At 44.4% G+C, this 18,285-nt stretch overlaps 1 protein-coding gene across 1 annotated transcript in view; it reads left to right on the top strand.

The window, feature by feature from the left end:
- The window catches only part of ABCA13 (ATP binding cassette subfamily A member 13), a 324,555-nt gene that overhangs the window by 238,066 nt on the left and 68,204 nt on the right, over window positions 1–18,285 (top strand). The window contains 4 exon segments of the mRNA XM_057732590.1: window positions 463–619; window positions 4,228–4,481; window positions 11,315–11,507; window positions 13,785–13,894. Of these exon segments, the coding sequence (XP_057588573.1) occupies window positions 463–619; window positions 4,228–4,481; window positions 11,315–11,507; window positions 13,785–13,894 (714 nt within the window).

The following is an 18,285-nucleotide window of genomic DNA, read 5'->3' as shown; positions in this document are numbered from 1 at the left end:
TGTGAAGTGGGGCCGTGCACCCACCTTCAGGGCTGCAGGAGTGGGGGGTGGTCAGGGAACACGCTGGCAGCACACCGCACAGAACCTGTGTAGAGGGCACCCCAAGGGAGGCTTTCCGATTGTACATCACGTCCTCTCTTTATACAGAGCTTTCCACCCTTGATAGCTTTAATTCTCACTCTAACAAAGAGGCGCTATGCCTGCTCTGCTGAAGAGATGTGAGCAAAGCGGGGGGGACAGCGGGACTTTCCCCAGCACGCAGAGCGGCACGTCCAGGCCCGGGTTTATGTTACGGACAACGTGCTTTGTCTTCAGAAAGTACGGCCGGGTTTATTAAGTACGTGTGCTTCTGTTCACCAAGGGAGGAAGAATAACCAGGCTCACAAGATCTCACTGTGATTCAGTCGTTATAGCCTTAAGCCTTGCAGGACGAGGAACACGGCTCTTCACTTGACCTTTCAGGTACGCGACTCTCCCGTGGGTGTACCTCACCTCCAGAGTCTTCTCCAGCTCGGACGTAGCCTTCATCTCCTACATCTCCCTGAACTTCGTCTTCGGCCTCTGCACCATGCTGATGACCATCATGCCACGACTGCTGGCCTTCGTCTCCAGGGCTCAGGTCTGTGCCCTTCCGCTCGGCCTCCCGCAGGTGCTCTCCAGCGGGGACTCTGCAGATGTGCGGCATCTGCTGTCTTTAAGTGCCTGTGCCTTGATAAGCCCAGACCCAGGCTGGCAGCGCTAGGCACGAGCTGAGCAGTTTCTGCCCCCCGACTGGGAGCAGAGGGCGGAGTGAGCCGTGCGTTCACGGCCGCATCCCTGTTGCGGGTGAATTCCGGGTCGATGGTTGGAAGAGAGGCTGCGTGTGTGAGGTGTGTCCTGTCCAGGCGTCATGGGAGCAGGGGTCAGACATTTCTCTCTTTGGGGTTGGCTGCTCTGGGGTGAGATTGGCCCCTGTGCAGACCAGTCTCAGGCCACAGCGGGTCTGGGTTGTTGGGGTGATTCTGCCCTCTCCCTCTGACCTGAGGGCAGATTTAGATTTGCTGCCCTGAGACCGCACTCCTGGTCTGGGAACGTTTCTCCTGGTAGGGAAGTGTCTCTCTCAGGGAACCCCCTCCAGCAGGCCGTCTGCATCGGGAGGCCCCCTTTGGGGTGTCATCCCAGCAGGCATTGAGGTCCAGTGGAACCTGGCTCCCCTGACACCCCCTCTCGTCCTGCCAGGCTCCTCCCGTCTCCTGCCCATGAGACCTGCTGGGCTGTGTCTTTCTCAGCCTCCCCTGAGCAGCCTAGGGGAATGAACTTGAGTCTTCACCCTCCCGTGCCCCGTATTTCCATATTTTTCTTTCCTGCTTTCCTCCTCAGCTCTGACCACACAGCCTCTCCCGACCCCTGTGTCTGTGTGGACCCCGTTCCTCACTCGTCCTGGCGTTGGATGGACTCAGGGGCTGAGAAAACAGCCCGGGAAAGGCCCAGCCTCCCAAGTTCTGGAGGGTGGGCTGCTGGCTGGTGTCTCGCGAGTCCGGGACTGAGGTCTGTGTTGTCGGGCGGGCTCCCTTCCTGGCGCCCAGGTGCGCCAGGCCGTGGCCAGCTCTCCAGTGATGGCGCTTCTTATTTGCTGCTGTTGTGCCTAGTGTTTCTACAGAAGCAGTGAGCTCTGTAAACACTGCTTATGCATCCAGTGAAGAAACGATTTATTTTGGTGACTCCTATAGATCTGCTGTGGACACTAATCTGTATTACCGTGTCCAGCCTTTAAATAGCAACCAAGCAGAACGATTCATCGGCTTTAGCTTGAGGAGGACGTTGACATTAGCAGAAGCAGAGCAGGGTTTCCCTGGTCCCCATCAGAGCTCAGATGTGTTGTGGACCCCAGACCTGAGCTGGGGGGAGGCAGGTAGACAACCCCTGCCCCAGGGGACAGGTCGCACACAGAAGGGGAGAAGGAGGAGGAGTCCTCCAGACCGCAGAGCACGCTAGCCCGGAGTCTTGAGATTCTAACGCTAAAGCGGCTGGGAAGTTTGTCCCTCCTGTTGTAAACACCATTGCTCACCTGCAGAGAAATCACCAGGCAGTAAAGTGTTTGCAAAAAAATGGGTCAAAGTCAGTTGTGAACAGATAATAAAAGGCATTTCATTGCTGTTGCTAAGGTCTTTCTTTTCCTTTGCTCTTTGTTTTGATATGATTTGCTTAAAAAACTCAACATCATAAATGAGTGATTTAAAAATATTCCTTTGTAAGTTCCTGGGGCAACATATTCTTGTGGAATCATGCATAAGCCAAGAGAGGTGACTAGATTTTCAGATCGGTATCAAATGCCAGTGTAGCTGGTATTAACCACTGTGCATTCAAGCTGTGCTATTAATATGAGCATTTTACTTTTTACCAAATCAGTTTCTAAGCTCATGTGCACAGAAAAGGCATTTTGGGTTCTAACTCCCACTGCCAAAGCTCTCTTTCGAGGGGAGGGGGGACGTAGGTAGGTGACTAGCTCATAGTTTCAGTAATTTATTTCTCTACTTGATCAATCTCCACATATTCTGAGTCAGACACTTATAAACTGCTGTTCCGTGAATTTGTGTAGCTGCACCTGTCACATGTGTGGATTATTTGCTCATTCAGTGTCTTGTGCTGCAAACAGCTTTGTTCACGTGGGGATAGACACCATGTGAATTCCTTACAGTCAGATCTGAGTCCTCGTCATTAATTAAGTATTCCCTGAGCTGTCAGATCCTGAGTGAGAAGCTGTAATAGTCTCCTGTTTCCATCTTGTAACTAGTAAGACAAAACCCTTTCATGTGGTATGTTATTTGATCCAGGGACATAGTTTTATGAAATGTGGGATTAATAGCCCCTTTAGAACTGGGTGAGATGTGTAAATAGGGGTAGTCGGTCAAGACCAGAACTAAGGGAACATTAAATGAACCTTTCATGATTTTTCTCTGTCTATATGCAAAAGACAGTAAACTGTAATGTAATAATATGTGCTCCTAAAAGTGTTTCTTTTTGCTTTGTTTTACTTTTATTTTTTTAACTTATTTTTTATTGAAGTATAGTTGAATTAGAATGTTGTGTTAATTACTGCTGTACAGCAAAGTGACTCAAGTTTTTTATATATATACACACACACATATATATGTTTTTTATATATATATATACACACACATTCTTTTTCATATTCTTTTCCATTTAGGTTTATCACAGGATATTGAATATACTTCCCTGTGCTCTACAGTAGGACCTTGTTGTTTATCCATCCTACATATAATAGTTTGCATTTGCTAATCCCAGACTCCCCATCCATCCCTTTCTCACCCCTCACCCCCTTGGCAACCACAAGTCTGTTCTCTACGTCTGTGAATCTGTTTTTGTTTTGTGGATAAGTTCATTTGTGTCATATTTTAGATTCCTCATAGAAGTGATGTCATATGGTATTTGTCTTTCTCTTTCTGACTTACTTCACTTAGTACGATCATCTCTAAGTCCATCCATGTTGCTATAAATGGCAGTATTTCATTCTTTTTTACGGCTAATATTCTGTTGTGTATATGGACCACATCTTCTTTATCCATTCATTTGCTGATGGATATTTAGGTTGTTTCCATTTCTTGGCTGTTGTAAATAGTGCTGCTGTGAACACTGGGGTGATTGTGTCCTTTTGAATTATAGTTTTGTCTGGATACGTGTCCAGTAGTGGGATTGCTGGGTCATATGGTAACTCCATTATTAGTTTTCTGAGGACTCTCCATGCTGTTCTCCATAGTGGCTGCACCAATTTACATTCCCACCAACAGTGCAGGAGGGTTCCCTTTTCTCCACACCCTCTCCAGCATTTATTACTTATAGATTTTTTGATGATGGCCATTCTGACCGCTGTGAGGTGGCACCTCGTGGTTTTGATTTGCATGTGCCTAATAATTAGTGATGTTGAGCATCTTTTCATGTGCCTCTTGGCCATCTGTATGTCTTCTTTGGAGAAATATCCCCTTAGATCTTCTGTCCATTTTTCGATTGGGTTGTTTGTTTTTTTTTTTCATTGTAGACCGAAAAGACTTTATTGAATTTTCTGTTGTCCCCACATCACACTAGTTGAGGCTACTCATGTGAACAGCTGTAAGTTTGCTTTATAAGGGGAAACTGGATGATATTGAATATGAGATATATAAATGATGATTTTATAAGTTTTCTCTACTAAGAGCTCTTAATTTGATTTCTCTTTCTTTCACCACACAGAATTTACAGAACATCTATGACATCCTCAAGTGGGTCTTCACTATTTTCCCTCAATTCTGCCTGGGTCAAGGGCTAATAGAACTCTGTTACAATCAGATCAGATACGACCTGACCCACAACTTTGGCATCGATTCCTACATGAGTCCCTTTGAGATGAGCTTCCTGGGCTGGATCTTCGTGCAGTTGGCCGTGCAAGGCTCGGTCCTTGTCCTCCTGAGGGTCCTGTTGCACAGAGACCTCTGGCAGCTGCCCAGGTAGGTCCCCAGGGAACCGTCCTTGATGACAACTCCAGCCTGGAGGCTGCAAGATGAGAAACGTTCTCATCAGTGTCATACGCACTTCTCACAGTTAGGATTTTGTGGTTTTTGTTTGCTTTGTTTTTGTTTTTGTTTTTCATTAGTGAGTTACTGACTTTAGGATGGAGAATAATCAATCCAGTTATTTAATTGCCTGAATGAATTTTCCCCTTTAAGATCGCTCAGTTTTCTTCTTACTCTGATTGTAGCACCTGATGTGAATTTGGTTGATATCACAACATAATTTACTTTTATGGTGAAATAGCATGAGCTGCTACAAGCAAGAATGTATGGAAATTCAGTGCCAATAACCACTTGCCCTTTGCCAGAACCTGTTGTTATTAGTGCTAATCATAGCCTCTCATGTATTTAATATTATTTAGTAATGATGCTAATGGTGTCCTCCTGTTGGTTAGGTGAGGGTGAAAGTCAGCAGCCCAAGGGGTGTACGTGTACATGATGTGTATGTACATGTACGTGTACATGATGTGGGCTGGCCACACACGCGTGTGTGTGCCTGTGCCACACACGTGTTCTTCCACCCTTCCCTGTGTCCTTAGTAGGATTTCACGTGGCTTTGCAAGGATGTCTGAAGTATTGGCAGATGGTGCATTTTAAGTATTAATGAAGGAATGTGCTTTCCTGTGTAGGGTCCACAATGTGTGTCCCCCACTCTGTAATCCTTGTGGCCTGAATCTGCAGACTTGCTCTTTCCAAGAAAGGGATGCTTTCTGGAGTAATTGCTAATTAGGACCACATCCCTGGAGAACCTGTTAAAGACTTCAGACACACTATTAACATCTTGCGGTGACTTCCTTATAGAATTTCCCCCCAGTCATTTCCTCGACTCCTTTATCACCCTTTTCATCTGCTAAAGTGGAGAACCATTTGAAACACACATCACAAAGCTCTCTTCAGTTGGCCACAATCCCTCTGGAATCTGTAGATTTCCATTGCCACTGAGTTTGAAATAAAATTCTGAGTGCCTTTCAAGGGTAATTTGTTTGTGACCGGCCCTCAGGTGTTTAATCTGTTTTAAACCTGTTCTGTGGAATTCCCTCCTGCAGTTCTTGGGGTGCCCCATCCTCCTGCAGCATGAAAAGCTTTTTCTTTGAAGAATTCCGGTATTGCCTTTACTTGGTAGAGTATAAGTGAACGCATCTTTTAGATGACGTCCACAGTAAATAGTCAGTGTTTGCTGTTCTTTGTCAGTGTGAAGGTTACAGAGTCCAGAAATTTAATGTCATGTAGACATTCGTTGCCTATCACTCCTTTGTGGATGACTGACTGTCACAATAACCATCTCACCAGATTCATGCATTTTTTAAAAAATCCGAATCTAACTAATCATTACCTGAAAGCTCAGTCCAAGGTTCTCAGCCAGGCCCCTCCAGTCTGGCGTCTCACGCCCAGTGATGCTCTGTGCAATACCCCCTCCACCCCTACCCCTGACATTGGCGTCTGGTCCCCTGCCTGGGCTGGTCCTTTGCCAGGACTGACTTCCCCACCTCCAGGACCCTCCTTATGCCCCTCCTGCCTCCCAGGCCTGGCTTGATGCCCTTACTGTGTTTCCAGTCAGGTTGTTTTCCCCATCAGGGCCATCAGTGTTGGGTTTGTTTTTTTTTTAAATTTTTATTGGAGTATAGTTGATTTACACTGTTGTGTTAGTTTCAGGTGTACAGCAAAGTGAATCAGTTATGCATACACATATATCTACTCTTTATTAGATTCTTTTCCCATAGAGGTCATTACAGAGCATTGAGTAGCATTCCCTGTGCTATGCTAGGTCCCTATTAGTTATCTATTTTTTTTAAGAACTTTTATTGAGATACAGTTAACAGACAATAAACAGCATATATTTAGAGTGTACAATTTGGTATCCCAATCTCCTAATTCATTCCCCCCCAACCCTCCCCGCTTTCCCCACTTAGTGTCCATGTGTTTGTTCTCTACATCTGTGTCTCTATTTCTGCCTTGCATTTCCTCTTTCATAGTTGTTAGCATTTGCCTTGTGTGTTGAGTTGCTCCTATATTGGGTGCATAGATATTTATAAATGTTATCGCCTCTTCATGGACGGATCCGTTGATCTTTATGTAGTGTCCTTTCTTCTCTCTTGTAACATTTTTCATTTTAAAGTCTATTTTATCTGATATGAGTATTGCTACTCCAGCTTTCTTTTGATTTCCATTTGCATGGGATATCTTTTTCCATCCCCTCACTTTCCATCTGTATGTGTCCCTAGGTTTGAAGTGGGTCTCTTGTAGACAGCATATATATGGGTCTTGTTTTTGTATCCATTCAGCCAGTCTGTGTCTTTTGGTTGGTGCATTTAGTCCTTACATTCAAGGTAATTATCGATATGTATGTTCCTATTACCATTTTCTTAATTGTTTTGTTGTTGTTTCTGTAGGTCCTTTTCTTCTCTTATGTTTCCCGCTTAGAGAAGTTCCTTTAGCATTTGTTGGAGGGCTGGTTTGGTGGTGCTGAATTCTCTTAGCTGTTGCTTGTCTGTAAAGCTTTTGATGTCTCCATCGAATCTGAATGAGATCCTTGCTGGGTAGAGTATTCTTGGCTGTAGGTTCTTCCCTTTCATCATTTGAAATATATCATGCCACGCCCTTCTGGCTTGCAGAGTTTCATCTGAGAAATCAGCTGTTACCCTTATGGGAGTTCCCTTTTATGTTATTTGTTGTTTTTCCCTTGTTGCTTTTAATAACATTTCTCTCTCTTTAATTTTTGTCAATTTGACTACTATATGTCTTGGCATGTTTCTCCTTGGGTTTATCCTGCCTGGGACTCTCTGCGCTTCCTGGACTTGGGTAGCTATTTCCTTACCCATGTTATGGAAGTTTTCAACTATAATCTCTTCCAGTATTTTCTCGGGTCCTTTCTCTTTCTCTTCTCCTTCTGGGACCCCTGTAATGCAAATGTTGGTGCATTTAATATTGTCCCAGAGGTCTCTTAGGCTGTCTTCAGTTCTTTTCATTCTTTTTTCTTTATTCTTTTCCTCATCAGTGATTGTCACCATTCTGTCTTCCAGATCACTTATTCGCCCTTCTGCCTCAGTTAATATGCTATTGGTTCCTTCTAGTGTATTTTTCATTTCAGTTATTGTGTTGCATATCTGTTTGTTTGTTCTTTAATTCTTCTATTTCTTTGGTAAACTTTTTGATCTTTGCATCCAGTCTTTTTTCAAAGTCCTGGATCATCTTCACCATCATTATTCTGAATTCTTTTTCTGGAAGGGTGCCTATCTCCTCTTCATTTAGTTGTTTTTCTGGGTTTTTATCCTGTCCCTTCATCTGGTACAAAGTCCTCTGCTTTTTCATTTTCTCTATCTTTCTGTGGCTGTGGTTTTCAGTTCCAAAAGATGAAATACTGCTGATACTGCTTGATACTACTGTCTGCCCTCGTGTGGAGGAAGCTGTCTAGGGGGCTAGTGCATGCCTCCTGATGGGAGGGACTTATGGTGGGTAGGGCTGGGTGGGCAGAGTTCAGTAAGACTTTAATCCGATTTGGTGGGCAGAACTCAGTAAAACTTTAATCTGCTTGTCTGCCAGTGAGTGGGGCTGTGTTCCCACCCTGTTGGTCATTTGGCCTAAGGCCACCTAGCACTGGAGCTTACAGGCTCTTTGGTGGGGCTAATGGTGGACTCTGGGAGGGTTCACGCCAATGAGCACTTCCCAGAACCCCTGCTGCCAGTGCCCCTGTCTCCTCGGTGAGCCACAGCTGCTCCCCACCTCTGCAGGCAACCCCCCAACACCAGCAGGTAGGTCTGGTTCAGTCTCCTATGGGGTCACTGCTCCTTCCCCCTGGGTCCTGGTGAGCACACTTTTTTGTGTGCGCTCCAAGAGTGGAGTCTCTGTTTCCCCCAGTCCTGTGTAGGTCCTGCAGTCAAATCCTGCTGACCTTCAAAGTCTGATTCTCTGGGGATTCCTCCTTCTGTTGCTGGACCGCCAGGTTAGGAAGCCTGATGTGGGGCTCAGAACCCTCAGGACTTCTGCAGTATAACTGTTCTCCAGCTTGTGAGTCACCCACCCAGCATTTATGGGATTTGATTTTAACGTGATTGCACCCCTCCTACTGTCTCATTGCGGCTTCTCCTTTGTCTCTGGATGTGGGGTGTCTTTTTGGTGAGCTCCAGTGTTTTTCTGTCGATGATTGTTCAGCAGTTAGTTGTAATTCCGGTGCTCTTGCAAGAGGGAGTGGGCGCACGTCCTCCTACTCTGCCATCCTGATCCTCTCTCTGTCTAGTTACCTATCTTATGTATGTGTATGTGTCAATCCCAGTCCTCCAGTTTATCCCTCCCTCCCCACTCCCCAGTAACCATAAGTTTGTTTTCTATATCTATGACTCTGTTTTATAGATAAGTTCATTTGTAGCCTTTTTTTAGATTCCACATATAACCAATATCATATACTTGTCTTCCTCTGTCTGACTGACTTCACTCAGTATGAGAATCTCTAGGTCCATCCATGTTGCTGCAGATGGCATTGTTTCAAAGTAATGCCATTTGTGTCAGTGTTGTTTTATAGTGTTTGTATGTTATTCTCCTCTGCTTGACTCTTAAGTTCCTTCACGCAGGAACTATTTTACACTGTCGTAGTCAAATCCTAGAGAGCACAGGACCACCCTGCCCTCTGCATCTGGACAGATGCATCCCCTCCTAAGCAGTGTGTCTACCTGCCCCTGGTGCCCTTCCCTGCCCGGCACCTGCTCCCATCCTGTGATCCTGCTGCCAATCTGTGTGGTCTGCTCAGATTCGGGTCGTCATTAGAACTGAGCTCCCGCCACACCCGAGTCAGGCTGGGTGGGCGTGGGGGGCTCCCGTTTGTTCCCTCTGGTCTGGAGCCGGACTCTGCCCTCCGCACCTCAGGCTGGGTCCAAGTAGCCACACGGCCCAGGGCAGCGTCTTCCTTCTCATCTGTCAGCTGCACTGAATCCCTGCAAAGTCCCGCTGCACCAGTGCCCGCCAGGATCCCTCCTTTGTAACACAGATGCCATTTCTCGTGACTGTCAGTTAGGAGGTGGCCATGCGGCCCATTTCTGAGTGCAGGGGGCTGAACTGCCTGTGCGCTGTTGTGAGGAGGCCGACGAGCAGTGACCTGGCTCAGTGTCCCCCACTCGCAAGAACCTCTTGAGATGCAGCCAGTACACGTGCTGGACCCTGAGGGCAGACGCTCGGGATGAGAGCAGGGAGCATGTGCACGTGTGAAGCTTCCCAGCTGATGCTGTGAGGAGACGGTTATAACTGCTGGTGAATGTCGCAGACGGGGGTGGGATAAGGTGGTACCGTGACCTGGTAGAGGAAGAGATGGCCTCTGGATGGCCGGGCCAGGACGAAGGGTCAGTGAACTCACCCTCACCTGGGAAAGAGGGGAGGACAGTGAGGAAGAAAAGTGTAAAATTCAATGAATCTTCATAAACTGAACACACTTGTGTTCCCTTCTCCCAGACAGGATCATCAGCAGCTCAGAAGCCCCCTCACAATCCCCTGTCAGTCAATCCCCACTTGATACACTGACTCATTTCTCATGCTTTTGAACAGTATATAAATTATATAACACCTGAGCAGCTGTATTTTGTCATCATCTATGTTGTGTGTTGAAAAAATATATATATGTTTGTCCAGTGGTGATTTCAGGTATAGGAAAAATAATACAGGGAAAGGAGCTGGGGATGCTGGGGTCCAGCCACAGATATTTTATTTTTTTAACACTTTTTTATTTAAAATACTTTTAAGCCTTATAGGAAACAGCAAAATTAGTACAGAGATATCCTATACATCCTTCACACAGCTTCTCCCAGTGAAACTGTGAAAACGTAATAATACAGTACATCACAATATTACATTGATAAAACCAGGAAACTGATGTCAGTACAACACTATCTCAGTGTCTGTACTCATTTAAGGTATTAAAATATTGGCTTATTACCGTTTGCAGAACTTGAGATTTGCTTGAAAGCTAAAATGCACCAGAAAGAAAATCGTAAGGCAGATTGGAAGGGGAGCTAACTCAGACTTAGGGTCAGTCCATCAGAGCTGAGAGCTCAGTTCACATCCACCTGACAGGCGCGCCTCCACGCACACAGCCCAGCACGTGCTGTGGAGCTGAAGCGTTGGGGGACTTTTGTGTATAATCTACTGTATTACAGGGCCCGTTTGCTAAAAGAGGTTAGACAGGTTAATTTCTTATAACTTTGTGATAAATTATTTGTCCTCTAGCACAAAAGCCTGGCATGACCTTATTGTTCATAAAATTGAAAAGTAGTTTGAGTTTGGTGTTATTGACGTCACTGTCTTTTAGGCTCCTGTTCATTTCCTCACATTAGAGCAGCGGTCCCCAACCTCCTTGGTACTAGGGACTGGTTCTGTAGAAGACAGTATTTCTCTGGACAGTGGGGTGGGGGGGGATGGTTCAGGCTGTAATGTAAGTGGTGGAGGTGGGGGGTTCAGGGGGTAGTGCGAGCAACGGGGAGGGCAGAGGAAGCTTCGCCTGCTTGCCCACCCACCACTCACCTCCTGGCGTGCGGCCCGGTTCCTAACAGTCTGTGGACCAGTACTGGCCTGTGGCCTGGGGGTTGGGGACCCCCCCCTGCGTCGGAGGATTGATGTGACCCCTGATGGTAAGTGGCCATCAGGACGCAGAACTCGGTGCATGGGCGGGAGGTGGTACCACAGACTCCGGAGACCACATCTTCTGTTTGGGTGACCTCTGACCTTTCTCTCCCTCTAGATTCTTCCGGTCCATTTCCCGGGTATGAAATAACTCTGACTTATCCTCGCAGGGGCCACTCTGCCATTCAAGGGACAGTCACATCTTCCAAGGACATAGATGTTGAAAAAGAGCAAGTGAGGGTGTTGAAAGGCAGAACCAGTGGAGACCTCCTCGTGCTGCACAACCTTAGCAAGAGTTACAGAGGCTTCTTCAAGAGGACCACCGCGGTGCAGGATATTAGCTTGGGCATACGCAGGGGAGAGGTAAGAAAGCTTCTATCCATACCTTTCCTGTTGCAAACCGGTGTTTCATTGTCAGTCTGCTTGTGTTATTCTCAGGATATCTGAAATCGAAACTAAAGACAGTTTCACGTTTCAGGAATCTGCAAGGGTCTGAGTAGAGAGTCATTTGGCCCTTTCCCTGGTGAAAACTCTGCAGATTGATTGATGGGGTTTATTCTGTTTTATAACTTTTAAAATTTAAGTGATCAAGGAGTTTTAATCATTGTTTGGCTTATGGGGTGACTCTCTACTGAGTGCAAATATTTTATAAATCCAATTAATTAAGGAAAACACTTCTAACTCCTGCTTGGACTTCAGTACTCTTTAAGTGGCCAATTAAGCCCATCTAATAAAATGCTGTTCTGGAAAGGTAAAAACACACACTACAGCCATAGCTCAGAATTGTTTTTTCATGAATATGTCATTAATTCCAATAGAAATGTTTAATCTGAACTGACAGAAAAATAATATAAATTACTCCCGACTTGTGCTTGATGCATAAAGGGAAGTCAGCTGTGGAAGTGATTGCCTTCAATTAACTGTTAAAAATAAAAGAGGGTACCTTGCATTCATTCTGTTCCAAGCTTGTGAGAAATTCAAAGTAGGTTCTATCGTTATCTGATCAGCATCCATGCTCTTCCGAGAGCAGATCTGAAGTGAAGAGAAGCCGAGAGCAGGGTCTGAGTCCATCTAGGGATTCTCACGCCCTGCACCTAGATGTGTGGTCAAGTGGGACAGATGTTAAAGTGTTTTTTGAAGTTGTTTGCTACTCAACTCTAAGACTAGCTGTGCGATTTTTGCCTCCTTATGGAACTATTTTTTTACCCTTGCTTTAAAAAATAAACTTCCGTTTTGCCGCTACCTCTCCTTTAGTTTAGTTTTAAACTACCGGGTGAGAGAAAAACTTGGAAAATGTCCTAAGAGAGAGGCTCCACGTCTCTGAAATGATCCGAAATGCGTTTCCCTTTGGGTTCTATTCACTGGGCTTCTTGTGAGCATCTGAGTTTAGTGACTTGGATGTTAAGTCCTATGCAGGGGCCTGCGGAAGAGACAGGGAAGGCTGAGACATGTCCCTGTCCCTCTAGGAATTATAAGTCGGGTATGAAATGGGAAATCGGAAATGTTCACAGTGTTACAGAGCAGCAGGGCAGGGTTAGACGCACAGGAGGGAATTGCCTCAGAGCTGTGAGTCCAGAGAGGGGGCCTCAAGGGGGGAACAGGAGTGTGGGGGTGGCAGTGGCCGGGAATGTGCGGAGCTTTATGAAAAAGGAGGGTTCCGATAAACTTACGCCTAAGCCAGAAGGGAGGATAGAATTTGGGTAGGCTGATGGTGCTGTGCCCTGGGATGGCATCTCAGGTGTGGTCTGTCTGACACGGGACAGAACAGGTCTGCAGCAGGATGGGCCCTTGTATCAGAGGGCGGGAGAGACCCAGTCAAGGTGGGGGAAGCATGGTGTGGAAGCAGGTGGCACCCAGAGCTACAAAATAGGGTTCTGTGATAAGCAGGTGGGCTCGCCACAGGAAGCCCAGAGCAGTCACGCTTCCAGGATTCGGGGAGCCAGGAGGCCCGCTTAGGTCAGGAGGCAGCAGTGCCCGGACATCGGGAAGCACGTGTCCCGGAGGGAGATGGGCAAGAGCAAGACCATCTCAGCTGCCGCCACAGAATCTCCAGCCGAGGATGTCCTGAGGTTCAGCGTAGAGGCTGGGGCTGCAGAAGAGAGTAAGGCTATTTTCCCCACAGAATGTAAGACAGGGTGAAGCAGGACAAGGTGACCTGGTGCTGAGAGAGAGAATACGGAAACAGAGAGTCTTCTTAATTAGTGTTGGGATTAGGCTGGAGTCGGAGTTAGAGGGCAGAGTTAGAGGGGGGAGAGAGGAAGGCAGGAGTACTGACGGTTTTGATGATGTGACTTCTTACCAGTGGGGCCAGTCCGGAGCCTGCCGGGTGAGCCTGGAGGGGACGAGGAGTCTCAGCATGATTTGTGCTTGTCGGCATTTACTTCTCATCCTCCCGCGTCTTCCAGGAGTGAATTGACGTACTTGCCTGTGAATCAGTGTTGAAACTGTGACGCCACTCAAATGCCATGGTGATTTCAGAAGTACTGCATGAGCTATAAAGTGCTTTATACATTTATTTTATGGTTGTAAAAAAAGTCTACAAATAACACAAACCAAAAATATCAACTCACAGTTGGCTGAAAGCAAGTGCTGTTTCCAGTATAATTCTGATTTTATGGTTGGTTTGTTTTCTCCTCTCAGTGTTTTGGCCTTCTAGGGGTGAACGGAGCTGGGAAAACCACCACATTCAAAATGCTGACCGGGGACCTGCTTCCAAGTTCGGGACACGCCGTCCTCAGGACTCCCATGGGGTAAAGTCCAGATTTAGTCATTTTTGCTGCCTATAGAGATAATCATTTAGCCCAGAGACCCCCCAGCCTCTCCCTAGTCCTGTGCAATAAAGTCAGAGGCAGTCGTTTCCCTGCAGATTGACCTCCCAGTTATCACCCATCAGAAGGCGGAGCCTCCCGATGGGAATGCAATGAACTTGATGTTTCTGGCCAGACAGTGTGCTGGCGAAAAGCAGCCCAGGGCTGACCCTTTCCAGGGGTGCCGCTGCCCTGCCGCGTGAACCTGGTGGAGCAGGGGGCGGCCAGGGCTGGTTCTGCTTTGCCATTGGGTGGTCTTCAGACACCCTCGCCATAGTGCAGGACCAGCAGGGGCAGGGTGGCTTCAGTTGTTTCGCCACCTGGACCTCATCTTCCGGTCAGTGCAGCGATTTTCCAGCTGGTCCTCCACGTGCCATTCGTATGCGTCCTAATCCTACCACTGTTCCCCAGGCCCATCTACACCCCGTTCTGCAGTGCCATGTGACGAGGTCCCTGCAAATATCTGTCTGCTTTTCCTCCTGTAGCGAATTCATTGTAATTTGATAATAGATTTCAGAAACCTGTCGTTGAACTGACATAGAGAAAGTGCCACACCTTGGGCTACATTCTCTGAAGGTCATTATATAGATAGCCACCAAGTTCTCAGTGCTGGACTTGATTTCATAGTCTGTCTACCAGGGATCCTAGGGTTATTCTTAAATAGACTTGAAAATAATTTGCTTAAGACATTTGTATTTAGGTTCAAATACAATAATTGAAAAGTTGTTCAAAAATATCAGTCATGCATTAATTAGCTAATTCTTTGCATCGACAGATAGTTATCGTCCATCTATGATGTGCCAGGCACCAGGAAGACAGAAATTGTTCCCGTAATCCTAAAATCCAGTGTTAATATTCATATGTCTCCTCCTAGTTTAATTTAAACATGCATAGATGTCCGTGTGTATATATATCTAATTTTATCTGTTACATGCCTGCGTGTGTATGTGTGTGAAGTGTGACTAAACATATAGAGAGATGCACATTTAAAATCAGACACGATTATAAAGATCATTGTATAGACGCCACTTACACTTATTCCATGAACATTCATAATCCTCTTCAACAGCAGTCATTAAAAGGTTTAATTTTTACAAGCCTGGTGGGCATGCAATTTCATCGTTAGATTAATTTGCATTTCTTTAATTACTCATGAACTTGAAAGAGTGCTTTCCCCACATTTATTTGTTGCATGGGGTTTCTTTCTGCCCATCGCCTGTCTTGACCATTGTTCTTTTTCTATAAGGTTGTCTTTTTGTTACTCGTTATGTAAGAGTTTTTAATATGTTCAACTGGCAGCTAATCCTTTGCATGCTTTATACTTTTGGAGTATTACCTTCCAGTGGTTCCTTGTATTTTAACTTTGTTTTAAAATTTTGTGTGTATAGAAGTTCTCAGTTTTGATAAAAATCAGTTTGTTCTCTTTTTCCTTTGTTATTTCTTGCATTTTGAGACTCAGGAAATTCTCTTTCTAAGGTAATAAAGCTATTCTCCATATTTTCTTTTCAGAGGCTTCTTTTCTACATTCATGTTTCTAATTTATATGGAGTTTATAATTGAATATATGATGTAGTGGAAATATAGTCTGATTTTTTTTTCCGATCCAGAATTCCAGTTTGCTTAAGGCCATTTTCATGGCCATGTATCTTTTTGTCTGTCAGTTGGAAGCACTTCTGTTCTACACTGAGTTTTTAGATAGGCTGGGACTTGGCTTTACCTTCTCCTGCTTCAGGTGCATCCTGGTGGGTTGTACCACCTGTCTGTCTTCCTAGTTTTTCATTTCCAGAATAGGCTGGACTACTTTGGGATCTTTATGAGGTGTAATTCTTAGAATTGTTTTGGTAACCTGTATAAAAAGTCACAGTATTTGAATCTTAATTGGAACCAAATAAAATTTTATAACTTGAAGAGATTTACACATCTATGATATTTTTTTCTGCCTTATCCTTAACTCTGATGTATAGCCATTTATTCAGGTCATTTAAAAGCATCATTTACTTAGGTTGCACTTCTCTTTATAGAATCCTCGCATATCTATTTTAGATTTATTCATCCTGATGAATTTGTCTTCATCAGGAGGGAATCCATCTCTTAATTTTTTATTCTTCAGAACTTTCTTCTTGTTTGATTTTTTCACGGCTAGAGGTTTTACTGGCTAACCTGCGAGTGAGTTTATGTGATTTTACCCTCGTTCTCTTTCTCTGTCACCTTCTGTGCATCTGTTGCTCCTTCCACTGCTTACTTCCTGCACCTCTTGTCCAGAGCCAGGTCGCATATTGACAGCTTGGATCCTCATCCTGCAGCCATAGGGGAACGGCCCTGTAAGTCCCTGCATCACTGCGTCCTGGTCTCGCTCTGGGACCCAGCCTGGATGAGGAGCAGCTTCCATGTTGGCTTCTCAGCCTCCTCCCAAGAGAGGGGGGCTCTAGACCCAGGTGTCCCACACTGAGCTGGGCTCTTGTCCCTCTCCATCCCTATGCGAGGGCCTTTAGTCCCCATTACCTCTCAAGGGCTTGATTCCTGGCCGCTGTATGCAATTCGGGTCAGAATGCAGTGGCCAGTGGCTTCAGACCCTGTGTCCTGTATTCTCTTGTTTCCGATGCACAGAGGTATTTATTTTTGGTTGTGTTTTTCTATTCTAGACACCAGTTACGTGGCAGTAGATGAAGCTAATAAAAATCTATTAATCATTTTTTTTCAATTGAAGTATAGTTGATTTACAATGTGTTTCAGGTGTACAGCAAAGTGATTCAGTTATACATATATATATATACAGTTACACACATATATAATACATATAATATATAATAATATATCATATATATAAATAATATATATATGTTATTTTTCAGATTCTTTTCCCAAAATATTGAGTAGAGTTCCTAGTGCTATACAGTAGGACCTTGTTGGTTATCTATTTTGTATATAGTAGTGTGTATCTGTTAATCCTAAATTCCTAATTTATCCCCCCCCCATTTTCCCCTTTGGTAACCATGAGTCTGTTATGTCTGTGAGTCTATTTCTGTTTTGTATATAAGCTCATTTTTTCATTATTTTTTAGTGTAGAGGAAAAAATGTAAAGCATTGTATTCACAATTCTCAGTGGAATTTTAATTGATTTTATGTTGCATTTATAGATTAATTTGAAAAGAACTGGCATGTGAACGCTGTGTCTTCTTTTCCACAAACCTTGTATGTTTTCCATTCACTGAAGTAAATCTAATTTCTTTTAAAAAGTATTTTAGTCCATCTAGAATACATCACTTATCCCAGTAATTCATGAAACACCTCCTTTTTCTTCTATGGTAATGCCTCTGATTCCAGTTTCCTTTTTGGTTTCCCTGGAACTATCAAAACAATGTTAAATGGTAGTGTGTCTTATTACTCAGTCAATGGTAGTACTTTTCATTTTTAATTTTTTCTTCCAGTTTTGTTGAGATATAATGGACATACAGTATAGTTTTATAAACTGTGTAAGTTGAAGGCATGCAGCATGATGATTTGGTTACATGCATCATGACATGATGACCACAGGGTCAGTGAACATTCATCATCTCACATAGATACAAAAGAAAAGAAAAAGAAAAAATTGTATTTTCTTTGTGTTGAGAACTCTTAGGATGTATTCTCTGAACAACCCTCATATATAACACACAGCAGTGTTAATTGTGTTCACTTGTTGTAACACTTACATCCCGAGTACGTATTTCTCTAATAACTGGAGGTTTGTACCTTTTGACCACCTTCATCTGATTCCCCTTCCCCATATTCCCGCCTCTGGTAACCACAAATCTTATCTTTTTTTCTATGAGTTTGTTTGTTTGTTAGTTTGAAGTATTGGATTGGCCAAAAACTCTGTATGGAAAAACCCAAACGAACTTTTTGGCCAACCCAATATGTCAGTAATTACCTACAGCGCTTTGTTGGGTCCTGGTGCAGGATACAGCGACTTGCTGTTTCCATATCTGACAACAGCATCGCCACGGTACGTCTAGTTACCAGCTGTCACCGCACGGACTTACTGCGTTATTATGGACTGTTTTCCTCACACTGTGTATTTCATCCCTGTGATATGTTTATGTCATAAATAAGAGTTTAGATTATCAGTCTTTCCTAATCTTTCTGCAGTACACTCTTATTTTGTCAGGGATTTACATATTTTCTTATTCCTTAAATTTTATATAGCATTTTAAACTTATGATTCATAACAAAAACTGGTTTTTGTTGAAAAATCTCATTCTAAATCCTCAGTGTTAAATTACTATTTTTAATTTTTTTGTTATTTTGACAACAAAATATTTGTGTTTTCTAATAAAACTATTTACCTAATATAT

The sequence above is a fragment of the Hippopotamus amphibius genome, chromosome 4 (assembly GCF_030028045.1).
Source record: "Hippopotamus amphibius kiboko isolate mHipAmp2 chromosome 4, mHipAmp2.hap2, whole genome shotgun sequence".
Lineage (NCBI taxonomy): Eukaryota > Metazoa > Chordata > Mammalia > Artiodactyla > Hippopotamidae > Hippopotamus > Hippopotamus amphibius.
Note: the sequence above shows the minus strand (reverse complement) of the source record. Positions and strands in the feature narration are given on the sequence as shown.